Raw genomic sequence first — 12,291 nt, forward strand, 5'->3', positions numbered from 1 at the left:
CAGTGTCTGGATTACACTGATATCTACCAAGCATTTCCACAATAAATGCAATATTTGGTCGTGTGCAGGTCTGCACGTATTGCAAACTCTCAATTGCCGAAGCATACATGATAATTTTCATTTGAGCCTTTTTATTATTATCCTAAAAATAGTCTTTTAGGCTCAATTTAATCTCTTTCACTATGTGTGTTGATCCTAAACAATAATTTATCATCTCATATCTTTTAAGAACCTTAAGGATATATGATTTTTGAGAGAGGCCAAGGACATTCTTAGTTCTATCATAATGAATCTTAATTCCAAGGACACATGCGGCCTCAGCCATGTCCTTCATGTCAAAATGAGAGAAAAAAAATTCTTTTGTCTCATGTAGCATACTCAAATCATTAGTTGCAAGAAAAATATCACCAACATATAAAAATAGAATTATGAACTTACTTCTACAAGTCTTAAGGTATGTACACTGATCAACAATGTTTTTAGTGAATCTAAAGTTCAAAATTACCTGATTGAACTTTTTATACCACTGGTGAGAGGCTTGTTTAAGTCTATTGATTGACTTTTTTAAATTACAAACTAAATTATTTAAGTCATCTATACTGAAACTAGGAGGTTATTGCATATATACCTCAATTCTAGATCCCCATTCAGGAGAGTTGTTTTCACATCCTTTTGATATAGCTCTAAATCAAAATGAGCTACGAGGACCATGACTATTCTTCACGATTTCTTAGTTGAAATATCTCATTATAATCAATGCCTTCATCTATGTGAATCCCTTTGCAATGAGTCTAACCTTGTACCTTTTCACTTGCCCTTTGATGTCTGTTTTGGTCTTAAAGACCCACTTACAACCAATAGGTCTTACTCTATCAGGTCAAAGTACAAGATTTCACACTTGGTTCTTTGTCATAAAGTCAAGCTCTACTTTCAAAATATTGATCAAATGTATTGATCTTTCACTTTCAATGACTTCTTCAAATGTTAAGGGATCATCATCAATGTCTATAAAATCATTGAGTTCTTATAAATGCACCACATAGTCTATATGGCTAACAATTTTTTTTGTTCCCGTAGACCACCATACAGGTGCTATAGGTGGTTCAAAATAAACCTCTACATCAACTTGTTGTTGTATATTCCCATCAACAACATGTTCTACTTGTAATTGATATTCATTATCCAAATTTTTCCTAACATCATCCAAAGGGACTAATAAAAAAAACTAGGCCTTTTTTCTTTGCGGGTATGAAACCTGAATCATGTAATTCCTCAAATTCATAAATTTGAGAAGCATCTATCCCAATACAACTATTTTTAATAAATCTTGCTTTATTTGTTTTCACTATCTATCGTGTATGAAACGGACAATAAAACATAAAACCCTTTGACCTTTCTGGATAACTAATAAAAAACTCACTCGTTGTTCTAAGATTAAAGGCTTTTATATGTGTGTTATACAATTTAGCTTAAGTTGGACATCCTTATATGCACATATATGACAAATAAAGTTTTTTACCAGTCTATAGCTCATAAGAAGTCTTTTGGACAACCTTCATAGAAACTTTGTTCAATATATGCATTGTTGTACTAAGTCTCACCCCATAAGGTCAAGGGAAGATTTAAGTGATTTAACATCGCTCAAATTATTTTTTTAAGCGTACAATTTCTCCTTTTAGCTGCATCATTTCGGTAAGCACGACCACACATGATGTATTGAGGTATAATACTTTCTTCTTTTAAAAACCACGTTAACGACCATTCTTTTTGTTTCATCTTAGTGAAAGGACCATAATATTCACCACCTATGTCAGACCACATTAATAACTTCCCTGGTCTGTTTTTCTACTTATTTTTTAAAGTTATTAAAAACCCGAAAGACTTTAAATTTTTTAAATAATAATCGTTTATAAAGGTGACAAAATATTTTTTTACCTGTGTAACATGGGAAAAAAGACCTGAAAACATCCATATGTACAATCTCTAATTTTTCATTGCTACGTGTGACATCTTTCTTATATGTGTTGGACTGCTTAACCTTCATGCAATCAACACATGGTTCAATATTCGTGAAATCAAGGGAGCCAAGAATCCCTTCTTTTATAAGTCTTTAGACTATCTTCTTTGATATGTGTCCTCATCTTCGATGCCAAAGCAAATAGGATTGATCAACCTTTAGACCACGTTTATTGTCAATCATTGTTTTTTCAACAGAACGAGATTTTCGGATTTGAAATTTGGTTTTCAAATGATACAATCCATCACACACATATGCAGAATCTACATGAATACATTTTTTAACAATAATAAGCTTAGAGTTTTCAAACTTAAAAGCAAACCCAAACTTATCAAGTTTTGACATGAAAATTAGGTTCCAGTTACAGGATGAAATATAAAAAGTATCAATCAAATCAAAAGTAAATCTAGACTCCAACATAACTCTGCAGGTTTCAATATCCTTGACATGTGAACACATCTTGTTTTTTGAGAAGAAGTTTTTTCCATGCTCTATTGATTCTTTTTTATTCAAAAATGTTTGTAAAGAGTTAACAATATGCACCGTGATACCAGAATCAATCCACCAATTATACGATAGAACATAGATTAAATTGCACTTATGAGAAACACATGACATGTTACCTCTATTCTCGAGTTATTTCTAATGCTTTAGGCAATCCACCTTATTTCCCTTATTGCAGAATAAACACTTTATAAAAGAACCTCCTGCCTGAGATTTGACTTTCGCCTAAGAGTCAGAACTCTCCCCATAGGTTTTCTTCTTGTTCTTCTTTTTGAAATAACCCTTCTTTTACCCCCAGCCTATATTTTTCATGATGAGAAGCCATATGTATACTCGACACCTTATTACCCTTCAATCTTTCTTTTTCTTCAACACACTTGGTCAATAGGTCATTAAATGACTACTCATCATTATGTGTATTGTAAGAGATCTTAAAGAGTTTGTATTCAATAAGCAATGAGGTCAAAATCAGATGGACTATAAAAGACTATGATTGAAGAACTTCGTCTAATTTAATTAAGATGCAAATATGTTGTCAGATGTGACTATCACCTGAATATTTCATAAACACCAACTTTGGACATGAGGGTACTAACCATAATCTTATTAGAACTGACAAATTGAGGCTCCATGGCTCTAAGAAATTCTTTCATTGTTCTGTAATGAGAGATGATGTGTTGAATATTCTTAGTCACTCATGAATGCAAAAGCAACATACTAAGTCTATTCGAGCGCTCCCACTTATCACAGGTAGTCTTCTGATCGGTTGTAGTCTACTTTGTAACAACAAGATGTTTGTCAATTCTAAGAGCCAAATTTAAGTTCATGTAACCCAGATTGTATAATACTATTTCTTTTCAATAAAAAAAATTAGATTCGTCTAAGATAGAGATATTATTAGAACCGTCAATAATCAAAGAACCTGATACTACAAGAACGAAAGGAAAAACCCTTAAAAATGCTTAAACGAGATTCATATTGAAAAGGTGAAATTGAGACCTTTTATTATTAATCTTTTATGAGACAAGCATAATTGGGTCATTATCGTTCCACTTTGGCAAAACTAATAATATTCAAAGTTGCTTTATCTTCTCAATTATCAAAAAATATACTTCAATTGGTGAAACTAGCATATCATGTAACTAGAGACAATTCAATATTGTAAATTTGGGTACGAACATGCTCAATGAGCTAGTATACACATCTATTAATACACCTTTTGCGAATTTGAAACACAATAACCTACCATTGAGTATAATCATTATTTCATAAAGTCACACACAATCACAATACCAAATCTTAACACGATTCAAAGAATCTTTAATTAACACAACTCAGATCACTTTGGTGAATCGAGATCTTTTACAACATATTCGTAATATAGAGCATGCCCATGCATATATGATAATGAATGTATATTAATGACATACTATGTATTATAACATCAAAATACAAATTCATGCTTTATCTCATATGCACAAATAAAATTTTGATGAAACACATCACATATGTCATGAATTTAGTTATAATTCATGTTTAATATCATGGATAACTGAAAACAACAAAAAATGCAAGCAAGAATCATGCAAAAGTCATGTATCCATGATAATAACTATACATAAGGCATAAAAAATGACAAAGACATGCTTTTACAAGTAATACCTAGGGTCCCCATGCTGAAATCAACCAAAAAGTACTCTGAACTCTAAAACGGCCTCAAACCCGTTAACCAGGGACCTCAACCGGTCCCAAAATAGCCGAACCTATTCAAAACATGTCCTAAAGCCTATAAACCCCTAAAACCAAATGAGAAAACCTCTGTCTGTTTCATAAAAATAGGGTCTCCATTTGCAAGAACCAATGAAAAACCGATTGTAACGAGTCAAAAAGGGCTTCAAACTGGTCTTAAAATGCTCCGTATCAGTCACAAAGCCGATTCTACTCTTAAAAAAGCGATAAATAGTGCCTGGACCCAGTTTCAGACCTTATTCGATCTGGTTCAGATCTATATCCAGTTTCAATGGATCTTGGGCAAGATCTCACAATACCCAATCATTAAAAATCGAAGAACAAGTGTCATTCAACGAGAAACCCATCCACTGTTACTGGTTAATACAAATATTTATATGTATATATAGGGCGTGTATGATGCAAACAAGCTAAATAGGTTTTTCGGGTTTTCTGGTGTTTTTTTTGGATTCCAACCCCGTAGATGTGGAAATCGAATCATGTGTTTTGGATGAAAAAAATGATATCTGGAGCCTAAAAAATTTACATAGATTTTGAATTATATATATATATATATATATATATAGAGAGAGAGAGAGAGAGAGAGAGAGATATGGTTTGGGTAAATTGTAGGGATGTGACAGGTCTAGTTTGGGTCGATGTCTCACTGAATCCTGAATCCGAATTTGCTGGATTTGGTAAAGCAAGTAGACCCTTATTAATAGAATTAAGATTCCGTACGCAGTTTTGCTTTCGAATCGGCATCCCAATCATATCTAAATCTCAAGGATATCCCAAACTGATTACACATAAAATATGATCATAGTTTTTTTTTTTCCAAATCCAAAACAAAAAAAAACTATGGGGTGTGGATATTATGCTCTTCCTCTTAGCGGATATTAGACAAAATCTGATTTAAGTTAGATTCAGTAATACCTAAATCGGAACTGAAACCGATCCGTTTACATACCTGACCCTGATCCATTGATTGCCGTCAGAGAGACCAAAGAATGGCCGTCCCGTATATAAAAGGCGAGCCCCGTCGGTTGACTCGTTCATTTGTGAGAGAGAGAGCTATTGTCTTTCGAAATTGTGTTCTATCATTTCTTTTGAATTTTGGCTATGTATGCTTGATCTTTCGATTCTCTTTTTATTTTCTCCTTCTCTGGTGCTTCTGCTAAATATATGTATTATTGTTTTTTTGTTTTGTGTTTCTGAAGGTGGTGATGGCGTCTTTTGGGAACGTCACGGCGAAGGCTCAGTTGAACATGGATAAGAGCAGCCTTCACACCCTCAATTCCTGCAAGTATTCCGGTAAAAATCGTTCTTGTATTTCATTTCTTGTAGATCTGACATGGTGGTGTTTTAATCGTGTTCTGATCACGTAATTGGGATTTTGATGGTGTTGTGTAATTGGGGTTCTTTATGCAAGCACGGGCAGTGGGGTAGGTTAGGGATGTGTTGGTTTTGTAACGAACGATTTGATCATCGTTCCTTCATCTATCTCTTTCCTTTTGGGTGTTCTGTTTTTTAGCTGAAATGCCCAATTTTTTCTTACTCTTTTTTTTGTCTTATTCTCTAATTTGACATTGGGTTATCAGTATGGCAGTTCTCCTTTGCTTTTTGGTCGGTCATTGAAGCACAAAGACAAGTGCTGAGGAAGTGTTTTTCTCATGCAATTGATAGAACAATTGTTTTTGTTCGGATTCGGAAACCAACTGGAGCTTTGTTCATGATCAGCACATAGAGCTTGGTTTTGATAAAATTTTTGGGAGATTTTTGGCTGCCTTTTCTTCCTATTGTCTTATTGTATGATTATGAACCGATTATGCTCTACTTATTTCTACGTATTTTGGTCATGCTTATCATTATGAATTTTTGTTTTGTTTTGAGACACAAGATTGCTGCGCGAGGCGCAAAGAGATTCTCATGATCTACATTATGACTGCTACCATTTTTTTATGCCTTTTTGTTTATTGTTACTGTTATTTTTATTAGGGATGTTGGCAAACAAGAAGACTTTCTCTGTTCAACCTGGTGGAATGGGCCCCTCTCTTGTTCTGTCATCAACTAAGGCCAGAACGCAAAATCATCGATTTTCTGCTCACCCTGATTTTCCTATTAAAGAGTTTTGCAGAAAGGCTAAGGCTGTTAACCAGGTGCATAGATGCCTATCATTTTCATGGTTTTGCTACCTGTTTGCGCTATGTAGTTAAACTTAAAGTCCTGAGCCATGTTATAAAGGGCATAAGTCCATGCAAACATAACTTGCAATGAGGAACACCGAGACATGATTGATATATCGACAGTTGGTACTAAATAAGCCATCAAGTGATCCTGAAGTTAATGAAAACATTATCAGATGAGCATATTATGTGAATATGTTTATTGATGAATGTGGCAATATGCTATATGTATGACAAATGTGAACTGATATACTAGAAGAACATTTTTTTTGACCATGTTACTTGAAAATACTATTATCTGATAGTAGAATTGGCATGAATTTAATATTTGGATGTGATGAATGATGGATGCAATTATACTCGTTGAATTTTTTTGCCTTTGGTACCTGATATTATCTTTAAATTGGTGAAACAAGAACGAGATATAAAACAGACACAAGCCCGCAAATATAGGTGAATATTCTTTTGTCAATTACTTTTAGACTTTTGCTCCATTTTGACTCCAATTTCATATCCCCTTGTATATTAGTTACATTGCAAACTTCATAAAAATGGCCATATCCCCATATCTTCAGCTGTTTCCATATGACGTAGCTTTTAGGCTGTGTTTGGGTGGTATTGGCCAAAGTTTTAAAACTCGTCGAGTCAACTCGGTGACTCGGCTCGGTCCTCTAGCGAGTCAACCCGGCAAGGCAAACTCGGTTTGCAAAGACTCGGCCTGACTCGGGCGAGTTCTGGGCACTTTCGTCTTTAAGAAAATTTGAAAGACTTGTTCCTGCTTGTGTAGTTTCTTTAGTAAATGTCAGCTACCTTACTGTACATTGATAACATTTAACAACCTGTAAGTGTTCATTTTTCAAAGAACAAATAGCATAATAACAATAGGCTTACCAACTTAATATAAAATCACAAAATTAGTAACAATCTACGGGCAATTTTTTCCAACTGCCATGTTGCTACACAATGATTAGAGTGCAATACCTTTGTTCTAATAAAGCATGTAAAAAAAAGGTCATGTTCGGTTACATTCACCATAAAAGATAGAACACCTGATTGCAGTGAAAATGTGTTTTATATGTGATTCCACACCAAAAAATGATTTCTCAAAAATGAGGTAGTCCTCAACAAATTGGCTTCTGATTGATCTTTAATAGTAAGTTGCTGACAAATTCAGTCATAATGCAAGTGACGTTTTGGAAGCATTCATCTTTTGTCACTATCTCTGATTTTCAAATCATCTGTAACAAATGCCAAAACTATCTAAGTTTCCTCACTCTATGTTTCCTGTCATAGTTTTCTTCTCTAAGTCGTCGATCTCACGATGGTACCACTTATAAAGTTATAATACAAACAATCCACTATGCATATTTTATTGACAAGTTTTTTGCTAAGTAATGTGATTATGATTCTTAATTGTCATAAATAAATATTCATTTTGGCTTTTCATTTATCTGGGAATAAGTCTTCAATTTGCAGATATTGCCACCAACGGCTAAAGATTATTTGTAAGAAGATTTGAAAGACTTGTTCCTGCTTGTGTAGTTTCTTTAGTAAATGTGAGATTTGAATTAAGACCAGTTTTACTTGATGTTATTTTACTTATTAATCAATTAAACTAGTAATTAAGTCATTCTACAAACTTTTATATGTTTAAATAACAATTTATATATTGTCTTTCTTTTAAAATCAAAAGTTAACAAAACCCGGTCCGAGTCACCGAGTTGACCCGCCGAGTCACGAGTCAATAAAGAACGAGTCGAGTCCCGAGTCACTGGGTTTTAAAACCTTGGTATTGGCAAAGGAATATCAAATACAGGAGTTGGATTTTGATTGACTTGGCAACTCTGCCACTTATTCAAAACTACTTGTAAGACTATGGCAAGAATTGCATTTCCTTGCCAACTGCTGGCTCTGAAAGATGGTGAGATTTTCACATCGAAGCCAATCAGTAGTCCTCTCATGTAAAACCCATCTAGGAAGGCTATCATCGACCAACCATTACAGCTCTCACTGGTTATAAGGAAGTGCATAGGGTGATTTCCATTTAATTTTATTTCCAATGGCGTCGACCTTCATTTGGAGCAATCATTTATGATCAGTTCTATTGGCTTATTGCCAAGGGCTTTTTAGTCATTTGGAATAGAGCTCTCACTGTCTTTATTTTTGTATTTTCAGTTTGTAATATTGGCCTATTGCCAAGGGCTTTTTAGTCCTTTGTAATAGAGTTGTTGGGAGCTCCCCCAACAACTTTTTTTGTTCGCCGTTGGGGTGCTCCCAACAACTCTTTGAGCCCATCTACCTCTATAAAAGGAGATCTCTCACTCTTGTAAAAGTATGCTTGTCTCAAGCATTTCAGGTTCAAATATATTTATATTTTTTATACTTGTTTCTAGCCCTTTGAGGCGTTGTGTTTGTGCTCTTATACATGACCCATAAGTGGTCCTTGTGTGTACACACTTTAGTGTGTTTGTAACAGCCCATAAGAGACATTCTATTGTCGTTTTGTATTTCATTACATGGTACCAACACCTTGTTGCTTTGTTGTTTTTTGTATTGAAGATTTCATGGTGGACCATGAAGATCAGAAGAGCATCAGTTTGTTGCTTCGGGAAGCGTACCATCAACCTTCTTCAACTTCTACTTATTTGGTTTCTTTTCCCTAATTTTTTCTTTTTTTTCTCTCTATCCTTTTCTTTATCTCCATCGCCGACAAAGAAGTTGTCACCGTTGTTCCCATCGAATTTGATGGGACCGACTACAACATGTGGGCCACCACGGTAAAAAGAATCCTAGTGCAAAAGTAGCTTTGGCACTTGGTTGATGGTTCTACTCCAAAACCTCAACCCATTCTTACTAAAGTTGTTGTGGGAGATGATGGTGAGACCAAAGAGGAGACTCTTAAAGGAAAAGATAGGGAAAATGCATAAAGTTCTATATCTTTTTATGGAAAGTACGCCATGCTAAAGTTCTATCTCTTTTCATGGTTAGCATGTGCGAGGAACCATGTGAGAACATTTTAGAGTTTGATAGAGCAGATGAAGCTTGAACCTTTATCAAACAAACCTACACCCAAAAGGATACCGTTCATAAATGAGAATTTCGTAACAAAATCCATAAATGCACACAAGGTGACAAGAGTGTGCAAAAATATTATGGTGCCTTAAAGAGATTTTGGGACCAAATGGCTAAGTTTGAGCCTATTTGGGATACCCCTAACAATGCTCGTTAAAGGAATAAGCAAATCTTGGAAGAACAATTTTTTCAATTCATGCAAGGACTAAGACTCAAATTCAAAAATATAAGGGTCGCCATTACTCATCGTGAGAAGGATGAACCTCCACCTCTTCATGAAGTATTGGCCAAAGTATGTAGGGAGGAAACTAGGATAAAGACTATGTCGGAGCCTAAGAAACCCAAAGAGAATGTGTTAGTCGTATCAATACCCGAAGCCAACACCAACACCAACCCAAAGAGAATGTGTTAATCGTCTCATTTTGGTCTTGTTAGTGGGCCCTGGGCCACGCCCAAACCTGGTTGACGTTACCTATTTTAAAGAATATTTTTGATGAAATTTGTCGTATTTAATAAAGTACTTAGCCAAAATTTCACAATTTTAGAATTTAAAACCCATGAAAACACACGATATTACATTTAATAATTCTTTACTCTTATTATGAACCATCTCATTATAATGAAGCCAAACAATATCCTCATTAGAATAAAGCAATGAAAATAGAACTTAATGCTCCAAGGAAAGCCAACATGTGAGAAATAGTTGATCTTCTTCTAGGCAAGAAACCTATAGGATGTAAATGTGTGTTTAAAGTCAAAACCAAAAGTGATGGATCAGTAGAAAAGTATAAAACCAAGATTGGTTGCCAATGGATATGCCCAAGAATATAAAATAAATTATGAGGAAACCTTTGCCCCCATTGCAAGAATGACTAGTGTTCGAACCGTAATTGCTATTGCCTCTATCCAAAAATGGCCCCTTGTATGGTCTTAAATAAGCCCCTAAGGCTTTGTATGATAAATTTAGTAATGTTTTGATTAATTTATGATTTATCTCTTGTTATACTGACACTACTCTCTTTGTAAAAAAAAATAGGTACAAAAATTGTGATTCTTGTTCTATATGTTGATGACATGAGCATCACAGGAAATAACAAAGGAGTTATTGAAATTAAATTTGTCTTAAAGAAAAAATTTGATATGTCTGACTTGAAGTTTTTGAGATATTTTTTTAGGAATTGAGGTTGCCTACTCATCCAGAGGATATATTTTCTCTCAGATGAAATTGACTGCTGACATATGTGCTAGGTCAGGAGTTTCTGATGAAAAGGTGGAGACCCCAGAAGTCATAAATGCCAAATTAATAATTCAAGATGGTGTATTGCTCGAAGATCCTATTCCATATCGCCAATTGATTCGATCTCTCACCTACGTCTCTATCACCCGACCTGATATCGCTCATGCGGTACATACAACAAGCCAATTTCAGCATGCTTTTAACACAGTGCACATGGCTGCAGTTATGAGGATTGTTCGATATATTAAAAATACAATCTTGAAAGAGATTTTCTTATTCTCTTCTTTATCCTTAGATTTAGCTGCTTATACTGTTTCTGATTGGGGTGGTAACCCAAATGATAAAATCTCAACTACTGGTTTTTGTGTTTTCTTATTAGATTCCTTAACTTCTTGAATGTGCAAGAAATAACAGAAGGTTTTCTTGTTTTCAACTGAGACAAAATATCGAGCAATGACTATAACTACAATAAACTGGTATGGTTAAGGACTTTTCTCAAAGACTTGGGAGTTTCCATTTTCAAATCTTTGAAGACGTGTTTTGACAACAAAAGTGTTATTTACATTGCAACTAATCATACCTTCCATGAAAGAATAAAGCATATTGAGATGGACTGCCACTATGTACATGATGAGTATCTCAAAGGAATTATTGAATTGCTTTACGTCACCATGAAATACCAGCTTGCAGATTTTTTACCAAAGCTCTTCTTGTACCTTGGTTTCTTTTTCTCCTTAACAAACTTTTGGTGATCTCACCGTAAGTTTGAGGGAAGGTGCTAAAATGTATGATTAAAATGTATTTATATATATACATCTATGTATATATATCAAAATTTATATATGTATACTTTTGTAATTAGTCATAACCCATAAGGGTATTTTGGTCCTTTTAGAATATGTAATTAGAATAGTCCATTAGGGGCTATATTTTATTTTATTTTTATTTCTTTTTGACCAAGGTTATTTTGGGCATCCCATAGGGCAGGAAAACACATAAAAAATAAATATTTTATTATTAAAATGCTTAAGAGAAGCATTGTTTAATATGGGCAAAACCCCACATATATATACAATAGAGTGAGGGAGAGAGGGAGCTCAACTAGCCGTTGGGCTAGAGCCCAATGACTACAAAAAACATACCCAAAGTGCCCCTAATGGGCACAACCTATTACACATAAAAATAAAAATAAAATAAAATAAAAGAGAAAAATACAAAAAAAGATACACAAGAAACTGAAAATAAAAGACATATAAGACATAATATACATATATTAACGCCCGCACAAACACACATATATTAATATATATAATATATTTACATAGAACTACGTATTTTAACAGAAGGCTCACAACCAAAGATGATGGATGGGTTGTATCTAAAGTATTATACATAATTGTTTCTTTCCTGGGCTTTGTAATTTCCTCACAGCCGAAGGAGAACCAAGGATGGGACTCCAACCATTATTACCAACCTGAAAGCTGCATTTGGACGGAAGAATATCATCAGTTAAGCTGGTTAATGCCTGCCAAGCCGTGTGCCCATGG

General features: G+C 34.4%; 1 protein-coding gene across 1 annotated transcript in view; it reads left to right on the forward strand.

Annotated features, from left to right (window-relative positions):
- Positions 1-5,279: 5,279 nt before the first annotated feature.
- Positions 5,280-12,291, forward strand: part of LOC149828571 (Transmembrane proteins 14C) — a 51,755-nt gene continuing 44,743 nt past the window's right edge. The window contains exons 1-3 of the mRNA XM_090016890.1: positions 5,280-5,373; positions 5,470-5,563; positions 6,248-6,408. Of these exons, the coding sequence (XP_089873016.1) occupies positions 5,476-5,563; positions 6,248-6,408 (249 nt within the window). The 5' untranslated portion in view covers positions 5,280-5,373; positions 5,470-5,475. The remainder of the gene's footprint in view (positions 5,374-5,469; positions 5,564-6,247; positions 6,409-12,291) is intronic.

The sequence above is a fragment of the Nuphar pumila genome, chromosome 9, assembly GCF_984573655.1.
Source record: "Nuphar pumila chromosome 9, dmNupPumi1.hap1.1, whole genome shotgun sequence".
In the NCBI taxonomy this organism is placed as follows: domain Eukaryota; kingdom Viridiplantae; phylum Streptophyta; class Magnoliopsida; order Nymphaeales; family Nymphaeaceae; genus Nuphar; species Nuphar pumila.